Source organism: Contarinia nasturtii, unplaced genomic scaffold (genome assembly GCF_009176525.2).
Source record: "Contarinia nasturtii isolate CC-2019 unplaced genomic scaffold, AAFC_CNas_1.1 Cnas_scaffold_220, whole genome shotgun sequence".
Classification (NCBI taxonomy): domain Eukaryota; kingdom Metazoa; phylum Arthropoda; class Insecta; order Diptera; family Cecidomyiidae; genus Contarinia; species Contarinia nasturtii.
Genome location: NW_022197577.1, coordinates 923,386 through 946,456, shown reverse-complemented (window position 1 = coordinate 946,456; position 23,071 = coordinate 923,386). Strand labels below are relative to the sequence as shown.

Sequence of the window (23,071 nt, the reverse complement as noted above, 5' to 3'; positions counted from 1 at the left end):
CATCCAACGACCAAATACTTATATTTATTATTTCGAAATGTTGGTTCTTCGCTGCAAATGCGCTCGCATCAAATGTTGTGATTAAATTAAATTAAGTCGGTGCGAACAAAAAATGTATATAACTAAATCAAATAAGCATGTTGTGTCTATGTGATTTGGTGAATGTTGGATTGTCTTTTTCTCTACTCTCCGAGAGTTAAAACGCAACGAAGGCGAAAAATGAACGTTTGAAATACGTTTAAAATTAACCGTTTTTTTTTCTTTCTATTTCATTCGTTTCGCAACGAAACTCTCAATGTGACTTGTGTGTTTGATGCACTTAAGCAAAAATGGATGATTATGTTGGCATGAATTTGATGTGTATGAAAATTGCTTAATCTGAAAAGTGACGGTAAAATGTTGGGAGCCTAATGAAAATCATCATCGTTTTTTTTGTAGTTTTGAATCATATCATTCGGATGTTTTTCTCATATATTTCTCTTCATATTTTTAAGTGATGTATTTTTATACATTTTTATTAGTTTAAACGACCGAATGTCGACATATAGTTTAGATTGTTGTACATTTTTGAGTCTGAAAACGAAGTCACACAATTTTTTAGAGTGACTGTCACTATGCACTGTGTTTATATGATTATGTGACACTTTGCCGTTTCGAAAGCTCCTTCGAAAAATGACGTAGGTTCGTGCAAGCAACAAAAAGCTGACTAACTAGAAGAGATGAGAGTTGAATGGCTCTCATTTTGTGCACATCTTTTAAATGCCATAATTCACTTTCAAAGTTGAACGCACGCTCGTTCGGTGTGTTGCATTTTTCGCAATAGAAATTTGCAGTTTTGAGAGATAACTTAGGAGCAAAGAGGGCATACATTCATTTCTCTTTTGTAGATTCATTGAAATGATAGGGGATTTTTTTTTGATAAGTATTCGTGCATTCCACAGATCATTCTCATTGATTTCGTAGGCCAATTAGCGATTCGAAGAGTGCGCGCACGCTCGTTGGCAGGGCGCAGCCGAATTCTCAGAAATTTTGACAAGTGCACACACAGTGTGTGGCTCACACACACACACATGTATGAAATAAGGAGGACAATCGACGAACGGGAGATAGATAAAGAGAGAGAGACACATGTTCATACGCGAAAATATTTCAATCGAAAGGTGGAACAGAACGTAAATTAAGAGAAGAACAGGTTTTCACAGATGAAACGATAAAATATAAAGTCTTTTTTTTTTCGAATTGAATAGTGACCGACTAAGATCAACTGTAAAAAAAAGCAACGGTGCCCAATATATTAACGAAAAGAAATTTCCTGTCATAAAAACAAATTTATCCGCTTTTTCACTTTTCAACGGTCGATTTGCAGATGAGCCACATCGTACTATCACGACACCAACAACAACAACAACAACCACCACAACCAAAAATTTATTGAGTGCGTTTTCAGAACATTTTATGACTTTGCGATCATTCGACTTTATGTTTTTCTGGGTTAATAATATTTTATACAAGATTCGCTTTATAAATTATGTAAATGTATATTTCACATTCTTTTCGATCTCCGTTATTTTCAACGGACTGAATGAATCGACTTGCCTATTAACAAGTTCTTTTTCTGTTTCCGCCGCTATCATTGATGGAGATTTACTGAGTGAACGAAAAAAACCGCACGCAGACATTCTGTTCCCAAAACCAATCTGTCCATCGACTCTGATCGATGCATATATATTTTTGAGGCGTGTGCGCGTTTTATTAGTTTTATATTTTTTTATACCTATGTTCATGGCATTGAATGAATGCCGGACCTTTTTAACAAAAAAAAAGCCGCATGGGAACCGAATGTAATCTCGCAGATTATTTCCATAACCTTATAGCACTTGACACAAATATTCGCGTCGAATTAAAAAAATTCATCATGGCATTCCTCAAAAAAATCGCTTGAACTGTGAAATTATCTTAATCATTAACTGCACATCATGGCAATGCCATTTTCTCTCATTTTTTTTTTCTCTCTGCCTCCCGCTCTTCTTTCGTCGTAACATGTTTGCATGACATGAAAATGGTTCATTGGTGATGATGACTGCTCGTTTTCTCTCTATTTCTATCTCTTCTCTTGTTTAGCATTGATGGGTTAAATCGGTATTTTCATTGTTAACGACCAGTAAATTACTCGCTTCTAGCTCTCTTTATTTGTAGCAATCGTTGTTACCCTTTTTTTCTCTCTATCTTATTTGCTGTGCTTTATAAGAAGCTGTTGTTGCCGCTGCTTCATTTAATAATGCCCATTGAGCAACAAGATCAAATGGATCATTTGCTGAATGTTTGTGTGAATCATGATTATTAGTGTTTCAAACGAGCCCCATACGATCGGTGCCGAAAGTGCACAGATGCGTTTGGAACAATTTTCAGCTGTATCATCGCATGTGATGAAGATCTCGTTTTGGTTTGTTATTGAAGCGAGGCGAATGAAAATCGAAACAAACGCTTTGGCCATTTGAATACAAATACGAAAAAAACAGTATGTTTATACGAGAGCGCTCGCGCACATGTAATTTCACTGTGCGAGCACACTGAAATCTCTATTGAACGTGATCTAGAAGCCTAGTCGCGTTATTCATCAAACCACAATGTGCGTGAGTGTACGTGCGGTATTTTATTCAAAGAGAAAAAATAATGCGCACACGGTGAGCCTACAATTAATCACTCAATTCCACTGTGTTTTACGGCATAATTGGACGCCCCGAAACCAAGTGGCCAAACCAAGTGTGATGTGTCCGACAGTGAAAGACCTTCATGAAAAGTAAAATGGTCACTATAAAAATGTCTTTTTGATTACGAATTTTCACTTTCAATGGAGTGCCGCAATGAAATTATTTTCAGTTTCAAACGAACTTGAACAAAACGATTTATAATTTTCTGCAATGATGTTTTCCCTTTAAATTTACCATTGTTGAATTTTAATCAAATGGCATAACAAAACGTGATGAAGAATAGAAAGAAACGAATACCACCACAACAGATGAGATACATAGATTCATGTTCAAGAATTGTTTACGCTTGAGAAAATCGAGATAGTAGAAAAAAGAAGAAGTTACGTGCTTAGCGCGGCTTTTATGGTCGATCGAATGTGCAGAGCCGTGTACCGCACATCTCGCTCGCATTGCAAATCAATCAAAACATCGAAAACATATTTGAACTAAAGCGAACTAAAGGCACAAAGAAAACAATCAACTGTTTTATACTGATGATCGTCGTACCGATGCTTGTTCATGCTATTCGTCGTTGTCGTCGTCGTCGCTTCAGCACAATCAATGGCTTTTCTTAATATCGTGATTACATTGCCGCCAAATTAATCCGAAAAGCATCGAACATCGAAGAAGAAAATACAAAATTGTCGGCAAACAATATCACTTTTCCTTATTAAATTTTAATGAACGTTCGATCATCGTTCAACAAACAACATCCATGCAAAATTCATCGTTCGGCTTGCTTGCTCCATGGAATGCGAAGCTTCTTTATTCAGCGAACAATTCAACTTAACAAATTGATTCGATCGGAATCAATATATATATACACTTTTTAGTAAAAACAAAAGCAAAAGTAAAAACAAAAAAACTGATTGATAATTCAGCTGAGACAAATGAATTCTGTAATGTAGAGAAAATAAATGTGCATAAATTTCCATGGAGTCTCTTTCACTGCTGTGAAATATTGAAGCCCTAAGAAAATATGTGTAATGATAAAGAAACAAACAAAAATTATGAATCAGATTTCATGTGATAAAGCACGAGCTGGTTTGATCAACGGGAATTTTGGTCGTTTAAATTGGCAGTGGTTGTATTTCAATCAAATTCCGGAAATATTCAATTGATTTTTTGATGAAAAAAAAATGTGACAGCTCTTTCGATGAAATGAGTCTTTTTTTGCTTACTCGGACCGCCAAACAGCATAAATTGCTTTCCATTCTCTCACGATCGGTCGGCGGAGAAATTGTCATAGACGAAGAGATCAATGTTTACCATCATAAAATTAGCTCGGCCGAGTCAAAACAGATGAAGACAAACAATTAATTAACATCTCTTCATTGTCGATTTCCGGTTCAGTGACAAAGAAAATTAATTTGACAGAATATCGATTTCAATATACGAACAAATACTTTCTTTGACGGTAGCAAGCTCTCATGAGAGAAAAAACATTGTCTAGAAAAAAACAATGATTGTACCGAGAAAATATAATCAAAAACAAAACGACACATTCACCAAACCGCATCGAAAAACGATTAACAGGCTTTTTTCATCTTTGAAATGCCATTTTTCTTCTATTGTTTGAACTTTATGGACCGAACAAATGCAGGTGATACAAATATATTGGTATCGAGAAAAGGCGTTAAATTACCGACGTCGCAACAAAAGTGTAAAATCATCGATATACAAAGGCACCGTGTTATCTATAAATCAAATACCAGTAATACAGTCAGTCGATGAAGATTTCGGCTATAATTAAATTAATTGAGAATATATCACACATACACACAAGATGATTGTGGCAAATGAGATAGCCAACGGATAAATCATTAAATAAAACAGTAAAGTAATCAGATTAACCTCCAAGATCTTCATTGATTTCAAATATGCTCTTCGCGATGATGATGATGATGTGATGCGAATTAATCGCAATGCGATGCAAATTCGAGCCAACGGCTAAAAAGCCGGTTCGAATGGCTTCCATCGCCAATCGTACATCAAGTGCATATGTTATGAATACGTAGGTTGCTCCATAATTTTTTTTAAAATGGTACTTATAGTGTTGCCCGATGTAAACCATTGTCATATTCGTAAAGTTTGATGTTTTGGTATGTATTCGTGCCCTGAACCTTTTGTCGTACGAACGCTATTTGTATTGTTTACAGTGACTGGTAAACTGCGACTCAACAAAAAAATGAATTTTACACGTGAAGATTTTCGTAAAATGATTTACTACGATTTTCGAAGTAAATTATCTCAACAACAGTGTTTCGATCGACTTCATTTGGCCTTTGGCAATGAAGCACCAACCCTTCAGACAATTTATAACTGGTACCGAGAATTCCGTTGCGGTCGTAGTTCGCTCAAAGACGAGTTTCATACAGGTCGTCCAAAATCGGCTGTTGTGCCACAAAACATCGATGCTGTCAGAAAACTGATTATGGAAGATCGTCATGTGACCTACCGTGAGATTGAGGCATCTTTGGGCATTTCATCCCACAGCATACATACAATTTTGCATGAACATTTAGCCGTAAAAAAGATTTGCTCTCGTTGGATCCCACATAAATTGACCGATGAACAAAAAATGGCTCATGTGAGTTGGTGTAAAGAAATGCTCAAGAAATTCAATCGTGGTGCTTCAAAAGACGTTAATAAAATCGTCACTGGTGACGAATCGTGGATATATGCCTATGAGCCCGAAACGAAACAGCAGTCGACTGTATGGGTCTTCCAAAATGAAGATAACCCAACGAAAGTTGTTCGAGCAAGAAGCACTTCGAAGCGAATGGTCGCCTGTTTTTTCGGGAGAAGTGGTCATGTGGCAACCGTTCCACTAGAGGATCGTAAGACCGTCAATTCTGATTGGTATACCACCATTTGTTTGCCCGAAGTGTTTGGTGAAATAAGAAAAAACAACCACCGTCGCAAAATAATTCTTCATCACGATAATGCGAGCTCTCACACATCTTTTCAAACTACTCGATTTTTGACCGGTCAAAACATCGAACTGATGGGTCATCCACCGTACAGTCCTGACCTGGCACCCAATGACTTTTTTTTGTTCCCAAGCGTGAAGAAAAAACTACGTGGTCAACGATTTTCGACACCAGAAGAAGCAGTTGAAGCGTTCAAAACACACGTTTTGGAGATATCAGTTTCGGAGTGGCACGAATGCTATGACAAATGGTTTCATCGAATGCAAAAGTGTATCGATCATCTCGGGGAATATTTTGAAAAACAATAAAACCATTTTCGACAAAAAACAACTGTGTTATATATGTTTTTAAAAAAAATTATGGAGCAACCCTCGTATTCCAATGATTTATGATAATTGAGTGTGAATTACACTGAACAATTGCACATACACAAATCACACAACCTTTACCACACCAAATTGAAAATTGCGATCAATTTGCTCAATACGTGGAAATTACACCATGCAAATGTTATGATTCGCTAATTTCTGTTGGCCAATCGCACAGCAATTAGAGTGTCACAAAGACACGACGTCACTATTATTATTTTTGTCTTTGAATTAAACAGAAAAAAATCGAACATTTGCACGATCGACGCACACATACAATGCATTGCCTTGTTTTGTCAAACGAAATTAAAAGAAAAAACTAATGGCGACTGTAAATCCCAATTTGTGCACACACACACACACGAGAAGAAGAAAAAGACTTTCATTTTTTGTCGGTGTAATTTTTCTCTCAATTATCCATTGAAGTTCATTAAAAGCTTCAACTCAAATTACATACGGGAAGCCTCAAAACCGACAGACTCTCATTTCGAATCGATAGAATTTTTTTTTCTTCTTTGATTATTATTAAATGTGAAAGACGAATCATATTACCATTTTCGATTTCAAAGAAAAAGAAGAAGTAAAAAAACAGCTATCGTGAGATCGTTTACAATCGATTGACATTTTTCTATATGTGTGTCTCCACCGCATATTGTTAATAATATGACGGATTATTCCGAAGAAGAAGAAAAAAAACCTCTAATCTGAAAGTATTCCACGCTACGGTATAGAAATCATCGATTTCGCAGCAAATGTGACCTATGGAGAAAGAGACACAAAAAAATGCTAGAAAAAAAACCGATTCATAGCAAAATTATGCATGCCGATCATCGAAACGTTAATATTGCTGTTGTTGTTCTTCACTAAATAATATTGAGCTCATTTTTTCTTCACCAATTCAGAAACAACAGACACACACACACAAGAATGGAATTCGCTTTAAAGAGCGGCTCGTGAGAAGAATAAAAATGACGTGAATAAAGTTCATTCATAAAAACAACAACAGCATCAATGTGAAAATGTACCAACAGGTCATCACTTTTTATCGCACTCAATCAAATCTATGAAAAAAGCATCATTCACACTTTGTAAAGTATACTGACACCACATGTATTATGAATTTCGACTTCGACCAATTTGGAAAACAAAACCACAAACTGAAATTGATACTTCAAATAGATTAAATAGAAGAAGAAAAAACATTGTACACGCATTACAATTTTTCACGTGAAAATACCAAAGTGGGTCTAAACGAGCTCACATTTCCACACTTCCACTTTTTGTTAGGTGGCGTTCAAAGAAAGGCAATTTTTTTTTTAAAAGAAAGAAACACCTTGTAAGCCCATAAAAATCTATATGATTACCACAGGCGACTTCATAATTCCGGAGCGATTTGGTCTTTGGAATATGAAATTGTCCAATTTGCAATTGGATTTTACAAAGAAAGGCTTTGTTCTAATTTTCTTTTTTTTTTCATCAGCTGCCAGTTATGATTTTGATGCTCGTTTAACGCATAGTAATAATTTGTAATTTACATTATTCGGGGTTTTTCATTTAATACAAAGTGATTCGATTCACTCTCGCCCCGAAATTGATCTTGTTCTTTTTGTGATTTTATCTCTTCGTCTTTCGATTTTTTTTATTCTTCTGTCTGGTTTTTTTTTGTTATTTTTTCAAACGTTGATAGCCTGTAATGAGTTTCGTAATGAGTCGGACGATTATTCGGCATCATGTGAGGGTTTTTTTTGTGTCTGATGATTTCATAAATAAATTTTGTGTCTGAGTGAAAATGGACATGTTTTTGTTTTATACAAGCTGAATGTTGTAAACAGAACTCAATGAACTTATTTATATCATTCGTCTATAAATCGCTCATGACAAGTAATTTTGCGCGAAAGTGATGATCGAATCAGCCGTATCTCGCGTGTTTTTATTCAAATTCGACGATGACATTATAAACACATCCGAGAAACGGAAAGTAAAGCCTTGTGTTTTCTGTCGACTTACCCCGTTATAAAATGTAATCACACACGAGTGTCATAAACATGAAACGTGAGCGATAAAATTGCGATGTTAAAAGAAAAAAAAACACAAGATCTCATTCGCAATGCGAAAGTAATTAAAATATCTCTCTTTGCTGCTGTATTTTCTATGTTGGTTCCATTTCGTGCATGGTTTTGTTGTTGTTTCTTTTTTGTCGCAATGAACTTTTGTTTCAAGTTTAATGGATTACGCAACAATACACACGAGACAAGGAGTCACGGCACTTAGCTCAAGATTAAATATATATCTGATCGCATTGAAAATGCTTTTATTCTGTCGAACAGCGTTCATTTTTCATTTGGGTTATTATGCAAAGAGAATCAATTATGAGCACACCCGTTGATGTTATTTTAATGTTGATCAATCGACGCAATAACAACCAAATTACAACTAAAAACAGAACCAGTCGTGTCCATTTATCGAATGAACAATATCATTACAAGATGTAACAGATTTTGACCAATCGTTAATATTGTTTCTTTCATCTGTTTTTCAATTTAACGATGATTTATGGAATGTGGCACACTAAATGTTGTCATCAATCTTCGGGCATAATTCTGCCGTGAGACAACACCGCAATACCAAAAATAGTGAAACCGAAAAAAACTGTAGACGAGTCAAAAAGTATTTTATGATTCTATGCTGTGATTCGCCGAAAAAACAGTTAATGACCGTTCATTCGAGCGACGACATGCAACCGGCACCGAACGATTTAAACAGATACCGGATTGATTTTTTCTTTCTTCGCTGTCATATCGTTGTTTTTATCATCGTTAATAGTTTTGTTATGGCCGCAAGGTGTATAAGATTTATTCAAACATATTCTCATTTGTGTCAATATCTGTCAGTATATGTCTGAAAAATACTATAATGCGGCTTTTCCTCGTTTCACCGAAGAAAGTTGTTTTTTTTGCGGTTGTTTAGTCCGAATCGACAATATCACATTCCTTCTGATTTGTTTTCACCTTCACGAAGTGCCAATAAACCTTCGAATAAGCCAAAGTCATCTAGTCACGTACAATTGATACATTCTCAAAAAAAACGAGCAGACTTCACAATTTTCGGAGACACAGCAGGTAAAATAGAGTGTGAGCGAAGAAAAAAGGTAACAAGAAAGTCGAAAGAAATAGACAAATCCGAAATGATTTGATTTGTTTGACGAATTGAAACTATACGGCCACTAAAACAATTACAATTTTTGAATTTAGCAGTATGATTTGAAAGAAAAAACACAAGAAGAAATGTTGTTTTGGGATCGAATGCCCACTCAAGTAAACAATTTTTTTGAAGTGCCGTCTTTCTTCTTTGCGGCAGCAATGCGCTCGTCATTTCAATTTCGTGCATCTTTTAATGGACACCTTTTTCTTCCACTATGTACTATTATCGTTTCTCGAACTCAGTGAATCATGTGAATTGTTTCATCAATGGGGGATTTAGTAGCTACAACTAGTAGACTAATGCGCAATCACAAAAGATCAACAGTGAATCAACCGAAAAAAAATTCTCACATTCTTGTCTCTTTCCATTCCATTTCGTTTGCGGTTTTTTTTTACCTTTGTTTCGTGTGCAAATTTGGCTTATTAATCGTAATATGTTTTATGCATGAGAGTTTGTTGTTGGTTTGTTTTTTTTTATTCGAATCGTCAGTTTGCTTTTTTTTTATTAGTTGGTCGTATTTTGACTTAACACATGTTATGTTTATAACCACTGTGCGCGCACAAACACCTTTCATACATTCGATGGCACTTTCTCCGAAAACAAAAATTTACCGTTCACAAAAATTTTCTTTTTTATTTCGTTGGTTTTTTTTTGTTGTTGCTTTGATTAGCTTCTGTGATGGCAAGGTTCATTCAAGCCAATTCCCTTTTTTTCTCCACTTAAAAATGATCATTTTTCTTTGGCTGCTTAAATCAAACAAGCGATTTGACAATGTACATTAATAGTATATTTGATCTTTTGCGCTCGTCGTCCAATTTCAATTAATTTTTGGTAATTACGAACTGAAAGAAAGCAAAAAAAGGCGACGCGAGACGCGACGGGTTCAAATCATTTACATTTATTTTCTAATGCAGTGCTTCATTAAGACCCCATTCAACGTGATCGTATCTTTTTCTAGTGCTTCCGGTCATTCTTTGTTCTTTCATTGCAACTTTTTTCTGTCTTCAACAACGATCGGCGCTGCTGAACCAAATTGAGTGATCAGCTCCAGTTAAACGATTTCTGTCAACAGCCGGCAAAAATTCGATCATTTCGCAAATAGAAAGTTGAGACAAAACCTAAAAAAACTGTATTAAACGGTTTTAAGCAATCCACGAGAGGTTAACACCGTTAATCGAATAATTGTTTTTCGGCAATGTTTTTTTTTTCTTTGCTTGAGAAGTGTATTGATCGCAAATAAATGAAATACATTAATTCAGAGCATAAATCATTGATTTTTTTGCATTGCCGTTTAAGCGTCCAGTGTGTCCACGTCGTTTTTCACCCGAGAGGAATTCAATCCAATTGAAATGACGCAATCGGGAGTATTAATCGATTTAAATCGAGTTAATTCACTACCGTGAAATTGTGTCACCGAATACCATGTATGTCGCAATTGCACACCAAATGTGATTGCAGAATGACCGACTGCAAAAAAGAAAAACTATAAAAAACAAGTCCAAAAATTATACAAATTTTCTTTGGAAAATGTTTCACGGATTTTGAAAAACAAATCCAATTCCATGGGTGTTGGTGTAACCAAATCGTGAATACACGTTTTCATCCAGCGCGAATGGAATTGTGCGATGTATCTTGCATGCTCTCGTAAAAAAAACCCGATATTATCTATTCACGTCAATTGTGTGTCAATTCGGGCGGGCTGGTAAACACGAAATAATGTTTGAACCTCATTAAATTCGAAATATAATTAGATGGCAAAATTAACAAAAATTCATTTTTTTTCGTGTTTTTTGAAATCCCTTTCGGAATGGGTGCATGTAATTATAAATCGCTTTATGTTTGCTGCGCTCGGTTGTGCTGGTACACATTTCACAACCGCATTTGCTCCGCTGAGGACATAATTCACCGAACTTAATATGAGTTGCAGTATTGTTTTTTTAGGTGAAATAGAAGCTGAAAAATAACGAAGAGAAAAAAAACACACACCAAATGAGTTATGACATAAAGAAAGGCTTATCGTTAGACAAAAGCGTAAAACCGCATTGAAGTGATTTATTCGATGTACGTTTAGTTGGCTCATTTAATTTCTATGCACACAGAAAGAAAAAAAACAAACAAACAACAATTTCTACATAAAACTGACGTTTTGTTAACGATTAAGCGACGGGCCATTGATGACGGATAAAAATGCGGTTTGTTTTGTGTATATACATTTTTTTTCCGAGGCAAATATGAAAAAAAAGAGACTTAAATGTGCCGGTCTTGGCGTCAGTCACCCGAACTATTACCGTACGATCACCATCGTTATAGCCAACTGAACACACACACACACACATTTCGAGCATATAAATTGGAAATTTAATCATGATCATTTTCTACAAATGCATAATTCGATTTGCGCTGAATTCATGTTGTTTACTCGTTTTTTTTGTACATTTTTCTTCATAAAATTATGTAAATGTGCGTTCGTAACAAATCGTCATGAAAATACAAATGAATCGACTGAAGAAAGAAAATATGTAATAGGCCATCGATTCGTTACCAATATTTTGCATCAAAACGTGATCGCCATGCATAAAAATAGCGAGAAAAAAACTCATCGCAAAAGACAAAAATGAAGAAAAAAACATTTGCAGACAAAAAAAAAACAATAAATAAATCAGCAAATATAATTTTGGTTGAAAAAACGGGCGATTAATTTATTCAATAGATTTCGATTCGATTCTTATATATGTTGTTCAATTTTCACTGGGTGCGCGATTAAATCGCGAATTGTTGAAAGAATAAATATAAACATACCCAATAATTCAATGCGATTTGACCAAATTATTACATCCAACAGCGAATTGAATGGCGAGCATACAATAATGATCACGATCTGACAATAACCGTGCTTATGCTTGTGTTTCTCTCTCTCTCTCTCTCTCTCTCAATGAAAAGACGTTCAATTATTTTTGTGAAGCAAGAAAACGCCACTTAATATTATTTTCGCATACAAAGCACACCGTGATCATGCTGTTTAGTATTGATTTAGGACAAATCATTTCAAAGGTTGTTAAACGTTCTTGTTTCAAAGTTTTCATTCAATAATTCGACGTGGAAGACAGAAAGAGACAAGAACTCTTAATGAGTATAAATAATTTCTTCAAAGCAAGGCCATGCGTTTTTTGCCATCATTGGAAAATGTATGGCATTACATAATTATATATGAAATGACAAACACAGAAAAAAACTCGACAACAAAAACCAAATATTCAACAAATGCACGTTCGACAATAGCAACGGAAAAAAGCGTGATGGAAAAATTCTTAGTCGTAAATATGGTGTTTGGCTCGAAAATTATTATGAAAGATAGTGACACATGTTTTGTATTATGTAAACATCCTTTTTATCGCTTGTTTTTCGTCTTCATTTGTTTTGTTTTGTTGTTCTGATCTGTACGATTGCGTCGACAATAATGATTTGCATACCCTCGTTACTTTGTGACGTTGATGCGGGGACCGGATATCCATGAATTAATGTTACCGGATTTACTAATCTTGATTTGCATTGACATGACAGGCCAACAATCAATTCCATGCAAATTATTCGCTTCGATTGCATTATTAGCATCAGTAGTCGATCGCTTATGCTTTCAGAAACGTTTCATTTTTTCTTTACGTGCTGCGGTTTGAATGTTGAAATCGATGAAACCAACACTATTGGGACGAATTTCTTGCCGAATCATCGATCGTACGATAGTAAAAATTCATTTTTGCAGCAGCACCTATTACAACACAAAAGCAGCACATTCGGTTATTATCGCGCAAGCGTTTAAAGAAACACACAATTGACGGTATCGCATAAACGGGTTTAATAAATTATGAAGAAAAATGCCACCACATCGACGTGTTCCATTCAAAAAAAATGTTATTTAGTTTTAAATTTCGTAATAATATCTTTCTAAAAAAAAATTGATCGATGGCGAAGTTTCATTCGGTTTAATCGCCTGTTTATCTCTTTTGTTTATCTCAAAATTGAGGAACACTAAAAATAGATGAGGTTAATGCAGTTCATCTTATCAAATAAACGAAAATTAATTTACACTTCTAAATGCATTCACTTTCTCTCCTCAAACGTGCCATGTATTGATCAATACACAAAATACAATAGATTCGATTTATAGACAAAAAAAAACCGCGCAATCAAATTAGGTGGTAACAAAACGTTTTATTATTAGCTGTATTACGCGGCTGCTGTAAATTAATTGCGGTGGAAAAATAGCACAATTTACCAGCGATAAGTAATGCATCGTCAATCAATTGCAATTTCGACGCTTTTAGGTGTGCGCTATTGATTTCCATGTCGAAAGTCTATTGTTATCAATGCCGTTTCATTTTCTGCTTTCAATGTGCGTTTTTTTTTTTAATTTTTCAATGGTGATGCTGAACTGAATATAAAGTGTGTATGAGTGCAAACCACGTACGTAAAATGGGATGTGGCCACCTTAAAAGCTAAACTACCGAAACCGCTTGTAATCACAAAATTATACGCTTACAGCGATTGATTGCTTTGCATACAATCATCTTCGGATGTGGTTTTTTATTGTTTTCTTTCGGCTTCCATTCAGCTGAGCGAGATTGTGCCATTTTGGTGTCGATGCACCGAAACCTGTAGACCATTATTACACATTACGCGAACCGAAAAATAGGTACACTTACCGAAAAAAAAGGTATTACAAACAAACCGTCCGGCGCATAAAATATTTAAAATCGTTTAAAAATTGCAGCTGATTAAATAGATCAGATAGGATTTACCCCGTTGGGTCGTTTTCTTCACTTCATCTTAGCGAACGCAAATTATGAATGTGCCACACTGCATAATATCCATGCTAAAAAGTGAAAGGAGAATTTGTCTTCTAGACGCTTAAAAAAGCCGTCGTTCGACCGAAGTGCGCACGTACACGTTTAATGAATTGTAAATGTAATACTTTGTTTTCGGCTTTGAACAACAAAAAACAACCGAACAGAATAAATCGTTTTCTAGTGGCAGGAACGGTTATGTCTTTGAAGACAAAATGCGAGAAAAAAAAAGAATTCGCAGTGAATGCAAGAACACTTTTGTATAATTATTCAAAGTGCACCGGTTTTCATCAAACACTTGCACTCAAGGTTGAATGCGTACAGTGGACTTTTTCTCGATTTACCAATTTGCCAAACTCGATTTTAATTACTTGCAAATAATGATTGCCATTAATAACGCGTGACACTTTTGGATCATTGCGATGGAAATTGTTTGAAGCAAAATTGCAACAATTTTCAGCATGCTTTAGGATAGATTACGAAAACATTCGGCAACATTTATGCGGGCCATTTATTACTTTTCCGCACACACCTAGTGTGTAAGGTAAAGTATTGGAATCGGTCGAAAAATTAACACCCATAAAAAATGTGTTTTCTGGGTGTTTTTGGGGCCAGGGAACACGAATCTAGCGTTTTTTCGATGTCCGAATGTATGTGCGTACCCTGTACCCTGTACCCTGTACCCTGTACGCTGTACCCTGTACGCAAAAATTTGTTAACACGATAACTTTCAAACAAGAAAAGTAATTCAAAATCTGACTTCACAGGATGATTGGGGGTGCCGAGGAATAGAAACCATTAGATTTTGAGCGACTTTGGTTGACAGGGTAAAGTGTCATGTCTGGTGTGATGCCCATGTCCATCCATGGGAAAAATTCAATTTTTCTTTCAAAAGTGATATTTAATGTATTCTTAAACACTCAAAAATGTGTATTGGGGGGTTTTTGGGTACGAGAAAACCGAATATGACGTTATTTTTGCGATACAATTCATTTTCGACACACTTTTCATACAAAAAATTCGAAAAATTTGGATTTTTGTATGGAAGCCATGCCTGTATGATATCGTAATGAGCTGAAACTTTGCACAGGTTATTTTTATCACACAAAAATACCATTCCGAAAGTTTGAAGACATTTCAACGAATATTAGGGGCACCTCCCGAACAAAATTTTAGATTTTTCGCTCTAAAACGAAATTTTGTATGAGAAGTACCCTTAATATGCATTGAAATTTCTTCAAACTTTCAGAATGTTAACTTTTTGTGAAAAAAATAACCTCTGCAAATTTTCACATGATAACGATATCATATAGGCATGGCTCCGATACCAAAATTCCCATCTTTAGTAGTTTTTGTAAGAAAAGTGCTTCGAAAATTATTTTTATCTAAAACTAATGTCAGATTTAGTTTTTCGTGAATTACTTGAGTAAAAGATTTGTAATAAATACATGTCGTGGATCACAGTGCGGAAAAGTTCATCTTACGGATTTAAGACATTTTATTTTTGTATGTTCCTAACTATTGAATAATGCATGCGGAAGGTATTTTCTCTTTCTCTCTATCAATTCGTGATTATGATTGGATCTCGATTGGTGCGATTTATAGCGCAGAATAATGGTTTTGTGATTGAATAGCTGGAAGCTTCTCTTCGTAAAGAAAGAAAAAAAAACAACTCAATTGAGTCTTGTTTTTGTTTTGTTAAATTGCCCATTGCAAACGCATATAATAACTTATGAACTTTAGAAAATCGACGGAAAAGAAATCAATTTCAATTGATTGTGTGTATGCAGTAATTATGAGAACTGTTCGGTCAATTACTGTTTAAAAGTGTAGAAATAAAATAATATATATGAAGTAACTAGAATCGTAAAAACATGCAACGCACTTTACAAAGATAGAGAAAAACACATTGCGCCATTTAGAGCATGATATAGTGAAAATCGGCATCGGCTGTCGAACGCATCTTAATAGTTTCTTCTTTTTTTTCATATTCTTCTCTATCTTCTTCAAGTGAAATACATTTACTGTTCAATGAATGCTCGCTTCGTTTCGAATGAAACCATACAAAATTGATATTTTCTTTCATGAATTTGTATCCATTGTTCAAATTTGTATTTAAAAAAATTCTTTTTTAATAAATGCTATTTAATAAATACCGCTTATACACATGTTCAATGCAAAATTTGGAACTGCCGTATCGAATTTGTGGCACCTACAAGTTTCTTTCATTTAATCAAGCCAATTTTTCACTATTTACGCACACAACAATCAATCATAATTAGTGCACAAATTGTGCGGTATTTGCAAACATGCAATCACTTACAGCGACGACGAAAAGACCGAAGATTATTTACGGTTCTGTGAACAGCCAACGTGCATATAATAACAGCGAATTGGGAAAAAAAGATTGACGAACAATATAAATCATTTAGAGACAAAGCGGAGAAAAGTTCCGCAAAATGAGAAAATATGCATCCGTCATGAAATGGCTTTCCATTTAAAAACAAACTGATTACCACACCATTTTACACTATACTGATACGGACTATTGTTTTCACATCTTACTCTCTCTCTCTATCTTGCAAAAACCCACATGTCAATGAATTCTTTTTTTTTACAAAATATTTTTTTTTGTTCCCTTACATTTTCGAGCCAATCGGATCGACTTTTTTTTAATGAAATTATATCTCTTTACGTAATTGACAAGAAAAAGCCCAGTCAATGATTTGTCGTCCGAGAAAAGGGAAAAATAAATCAATCGACTGTGCTCGATGATTCGATGAAAACGAAATTTTCGAAGGTGCAATGCTAACTTTCAATTGACCGAATCGAAAGCCAATCGAGAATATTTAATTGAATTCATTCGGCCACGTTCGAATGAACACGATGAGATGGATTTTCGTTTGATTGACCAAAGAGAAAAAAAACTTCACCGAAGAAAAAAAAATCTCTTTGCGCTAAGTCTCTCTCTCTCTCTCGCTTTTGCACCCATGAGAACCGAAATCAATTGACGATTGTCTCTCACACACTCGGTAATTTTCTATATTTTGTTTGTTGATTGCCGTTAATAAATTGGATGAACATTATTCACGCGAAATCATTTTCTTTCTTTATCTCTCATTAAATTTCAAATGAATGAGAGGAAAAATATATATGAATTATAATAAGATTATGCATTTTCATTATCCTATGACTTGTTTTACATTTACTCGATTTTTTTCGCAACTTTAATTAATGCAATTATTATTCATTTGCATCGACGTAATTTTATATATTCTCATCCAATTCAAACGTAATACACTCATCATCATTTAAAGCTAAAGCTGTTCATTAGGTCGGTAACTAGCGAAATGAATGAAGGCAGAGAAAAAAAACCCAAAATGATTTCATATTCAAATGAACGGTGAAATTAAATAATTTTTTGTTTTATTTTCATTTTCTCACTTTGTGAATTGAGTGCTGACACATGGTGTTGTATTCAGATTTGAGTGTCAGCGAAACGATACATGATATAAAGTCATGGCGCATGCGATCAACAAAATCGATGAAAAGATATGAGAAAATAAGATAACATAAGATTGAAAGGGAACAAGTGTGCTTTTCATTGAGCCAGAGCATTCGAACCACAAAAGAAAAACGAGAAGAAGAAGACCTATACAATCTCAATTTCACTGAACTCAACATCAAATTCAGCCGAACACATACAATGTGAACTTGTATGAACTATTCAAATGGTTTTGAAGCTGCCACTCATACGTCGAGCGGAGTGCTCACAGTTAAGGTTCAACGGTTTTGAAAATGCGTTAAACTCTTCTTTGTTTGTCTCTAGTTTCTTCTGCTCTATCCATTCAACTCTAGATCATAGGTTTCTTTCTCTTTGCCATCTTTCTTTTGGTTCTGCAATCGAAAGTGAAGTCGTTTCTTAAAACAGTCGAGTATCGTTTTTTTTCCTCTTTAACAATTTAATTATTGCTTCGAAACGATCGCTTGAATAACCAAATAAAATCGCAGAAGCGAAAAAATGTTCGGCCGTGCGATTGCGTATAAATTAAACGTGGCGCATTTAACTACCTCATTCATCAAAATAATAGGGTATCGTGGCCTATTGGCTGTTTTGTTGATAAAAGTGAACCCACACACACACACACACGGTTCGAAGGCGACAAACGAACAAAAAATCTAATTGAATTGAATGCCATTGTTCGTAAAAGAGTCTGTAAAATGAGTTATTTCCGAGCTCATCTGACTGGCTTTTGTCTTCAATTTGAAATGCTAATCCGTCATTTCCATTCTTAATGCATACTATTCGAGCCGCACTACAAATTTTGTAAATGGACGATACTTTCTTGAGTTAATCACATGTTTTGATGCTTAATTTCCGGCATTTTTCGATTGAAATGATTCATTAAACCGTTTTTATATTGTTTTCATTTGCAACAGCATCAGCAACAGCAACAGCAACAACAACAACAACAACAAACTCCATTGTTGGTTAGTGGCGGCACCAGACGCCAATTGACGCCAGCCCAGCAAAACCATATTTTGACCGATATTCAACAGCATCAACGCTTTGCCACCCAAAATCATCTCTTCAATCCGAATCAACAGCAAAAGGTTTTCGGCCAGAAAATCGCTCAAAATGTTTTGATTGAACCATCGCTGCAATCACAATTGCCAACGGAAACAACGGTGTTCCAGATACAAGCCGCACAAAATCCCCAATTTTCCTTCTTAAATCCACAAGTTCCACAACAGCAAGCATTGCAAGGTCGTTTCCGTAGTCAAAACAATGTTCGAACCAATGAACTTCATGCACAACATCATACACAGACCAGTTTCGTTCCAAACTTTAATGGTGCACCGCAAAATAATGTTGTGTTTCCACAGCAGCCACTATTTGAACGAAATCCACAACAAGTTTTCCAACGTTCGGTAGCAAATCAACAAGGCGATGCTAATGTTGTTTTCCGACCATCACAACCATTCCCAGTTATTCCACCAGCACCGGTAATTCCAACACAAGCAAATCCCGAGCCAACATTTAGCGGTCAATCATTACAACCCGTTCAAACATTGCAACAAAATCAATTGCATCATCAACCAAATGTGCATCAGCCAAACGTACATCAAGCCAATTTACATCAGACAAATGTGCATCAAGTGAATGGCCACCAACCGAATTTGCATCAAGTAAATGCGCACCAACCAAATTTGCATCAGATAAATGCACACCAGCAAAATGTTCAAAACGTTCAATTCGTACAAAATCCCGTTTTGTCATCGGTTCAAACGCAACAATTCAATCAATTCCAAAATCAACCCGTTCATTTCAATCAGCCGGCCGCAACAAATAATGCACCATTTTTCGGTGATATACGACCAGAAGATCCACGATACAAAGAATTCGTCGAACGACAAAAAATCATTCAAAAGCACGAACATTTTGTTCAACGAAACTATGAAAAACAATTGGCCAAAGCACGTCAACAACATCAAGATTTTGTACAACAACAGCGTCGCATTAAAGAACAAAGCATTGTTAATATGAAACAAAGACCGTCGAACAATTTCTTTCCGCCAATAACCCGTGGACGTTTAGTATCCCCGTATGAAATTGGACAATTCGAACGAGCCGTTCAAAATTATCAAAAACAATTTCCAACCACGACAAAAGCAACAACAACACCAAGTCCAATAACCGAATCGGTAGCAGCGGCTGCATCATCGACTACAACTCGTGTCAAAGCGAGCCGATCAAATGTAAAAGGTGACATTTCTGAAGATGAACTTGAACGATTGCTGTTGCAACATCGTGATAAATTGTATACACAATTGAAACAGGCCGATGATAAAACAACGAAAAAATCAAGAACAAAACCAACCAAACCAAGTGGTGATCTTTTGAAACAATTAAAATTGGCGTTGGCCGATCAACCGGCCGATTTGGGAAATTCAAACTATACTACAATGGATTTAGTTTTACCAGATGGTCAAAAGGTGCAGGTGATTCGTACAACTGATCCAAATCTTGTAAAGGGAGCAACACCATTGAATGCTGATGGAACCATTTTAGCGGAGCAACCAAGTGGACAGGCACAAACGATTGATCAAAAACCATTGATCGAAGATGCTGCCGATTCGGGTCTTATCCCGCCCGGCTCCGACTTTGAAGTGATTCGTCAATCGACCGATGGTAGTCTTCAACCTGTTGATAATTTACCACAGAAAAAGAAAGTGACATTTGTTTATTTGGAAGAACAAAATGATGGTTCGTACAAAGTGCAAGGTGTTAAAGCCAATGGTGAAAAGGAAGCCCATACTAAAGGTGCTGAAGTTGATAGCATTATAAATCGCATTAAGAATGGTGAAATTCAACTACCACCAGCCAATGTACGAAGAAATACTTTGTCACCATCAACACCCATTCAATCCAGTTCACCAGCATCTACATCGTATGTCAGTAATACGATTTATGATAGCAGTAGCCCTTCAACACATTTCATGACCAGCGCAACACCATCGCCAACTTTCTCATTCGTTAGCTCGGTATCACCATATTCAACACTGTCCACCGATCCAACAGAAGATCAAGAGAATTTGTTGACCGCATCACCAAGTTCACATTATCCCACATCAACACCGCGTACAGTTTCATCGCGATCAATTTATACAACACGTTCGTTGAGCACAACATACTCAGACAATCACATTGCATCAACCGGACAACAACAACAATCAATTTCACCTAATACTGTCACCGCACAAGCTCAAACACCAACCACCAGTCCACCAGAAACGAATACACAATCATCGGAATTGATAAATATTTTGAAAAATAATGGTTTACATGCAATGGCCAAATATTTGAAACAATCGGGTTTGGATAGCATTCTTAATGAAACCGGACCATACACACTATTCGCACCATCAGATAAAGCATTCAAAAATTTATTGGTTCAATTGGGCGGACCGGATCGCGCCGAAGAGAAATTTAAGAGCAATCCACGACTTTTGAGCGGAGTAAGTTTGATGATGAAAATTGAAAAATGTTACATCGAATATTTTCAAAGGAAAAATAACATTGAATAATCAAAAAAATATTTAAAAAATATGATGGGTCTAATGAATTTTCTATTTGCAGCTACTTTTGCATCACGTAATTCCTGGATACTTTGAGATTTCGGCTTTGCAAGACGAAATGACTGGTGTTTCTTTGGCGGGAACGCAATTGCGTGTGAATCAATACAATATGCATGACACCGAATGGAATGATGTTAAGGTGAGCAAAAAAAAATGAAAAAAATGCTTTTCAATTTACTAGATTTTTTCCATCAATGAAAAAAAAATAATACGAAACTGTCTATTCCTAGATAACAACAATTAACGGTGCAATGGTATTGCCAGAGAAAAAAGATATTATCATTCCACAAGGTGTTGCCCATTCGGTGGACAGAGTAATGTTCCCGCTTCCCGTGGGTGACATTCTGCAAACATTACAAAGTGATCGAGAACGTCGCTTTACAAACTTTTTGCGCGCACTTTTCTCATCTGGTTTAACGGAGTTGCTTCAAAACAAAGGTACATGAAGCAAAAAACAAAACATTCAAATCCAGTATTTGTTTTAACTTTTACTGATTTCTCTCCATAGATCCAAATAGTGGCCGAACATATACCGTTTTTGCGCCAACCGACTTGGCCTTCTCGAACCATACACAAGAAGAAATCAACTTAATGGTTACGGATAAGGCAACAGCCCATAAATTGGTTATGCGACACGTGACGCCAGGTACACTCTTTTCATCGGGTATGCGCTTCTATCAGGTACGTTTTTTTCCATTTCTTTTAAAAAAAAGAAGAAAAATTAGAGATTGTTTCTATAATTCGTTAATATTTTGATTTGTTTTTTGTCAGGTGCGCGATTCATTGCAAGCCGGCAACGCAATCACACTGCAAAAAGTGAACAATGGTATGAAATAGCTGGTTTTTCTTTCTCTTTCCACTTCTCACTCTCATCATTTACTCGATTGAATCAAGTTGATTCCATAAATAACTTGAAAAATTGTTAATTACTGTTTATAAATTTATAGGTAAAATCAAAGTGAACGAATCGCAGATGGTTTCATCAAATATACCAGCCACAAACGGTGTAATTCACGTGATCGATTCATTACTTTAAAAATCGGTCACACAAAGCCAATTCCTAATTTTAAAGCCACACATATAAAAATTCTTCTAACAAAAAAAAATAATTTTGATGCGCCAAAAACGTATCCCGTAGAGAGATAAATAACTGTGGGAGCGACAACGAATGCTAAACATAATCTACAACATTTTATTGTTAAATTTAAGGCCATTTTAGTATGTATCTTCTGTCCTATTTAAAATTTTAATATTTTAGTTTTGTATCGATAATAATGATTTTTGTAAATAGCTCATTTACTATGTTCAATAGAATGGAGAAACCACATTTTCTTCCTCAAATATTTATTTTCACTGACAAACTCATAAAATATTTACTCCTTTTTTATTTCGAAAAAGTGCCGAGTGAAATTTTTCTTTGGCAAATCAGAGAGAGAAAGAAAAAAGAGTAAATTTTGATGAGTCAAAATTGTGAAATTTCATTTAAAAAAAATCATTTTCCAAAATAAAATAAAATTTACGAAAAAAGAAGGAATTAAGTCTCTTACACAGCATAAAATTGATGAAACTTACGCATTATTGGTCCAATTGTTGAACGATATGCTTATCTATCATAAAATTCCTTCAGCAAATACAAACGGTAGATCCCGATTTAAGCTAGATAATATTGTGTAATTTGTAAAATGTACGAAACAAACGAATAAGAATAAAGTTTTGTTTCATCAGAATTTAAAAGAAAACACACTTTGATCTTTTTTTGATTGATTTTTTGTTGCTGTTTTATTTATTTATTTTTTTTAATCAACAGAACTAAATGATCCATAACAATATAGATATTT

At 35.3% G+C, this 23,071-nt stretch overlaps 1 protein-coding gene across 2 annotated transcripts in view; it reads left to right on the top strand.

Moving 5' to 3' along the window:
* The window catches only part of LOC116337053, a 32,718-nt gene extending 9,746 nt beyond the window's left edge, over positions 1–22,972 (top strand). The window contains exons 2-7 of one of the 2 annotated variants that reach the window (XM_031761346.1): positions 18,546–21,113; positions 21,235–21,372; positions 21,464–21,671; positions 21,742–21,914; positions 22,005–22,059; positions 22,181–22,972. In XM_031761346.1, the coding sequence (XP_031617206.1) occupies positions 18,546–21,113; positions 21,235–21,372; positions 21,464–21,671; positions 21,742–21,914; positions 22,005–22,059; positions 22,181–22,269 (3,231 nt within the window). In that variant the 3' untranslated portion in view covers positions 22,270–22,972. Of the gene's footprint in view, positions 1–18,533; positions 21,114–21,234; positions 21,373–21,463; positions 21,672–21,741; positions 21,915–22,004; positions 22,060–22,180 lie in introns of both variants that reach the window. The other variant, XM_031761345.1, reaches the window with a different exon arrangement.
* The last annotated feature ends 99 nt before the right edge of the window (positions 22,973–23,071 follow it).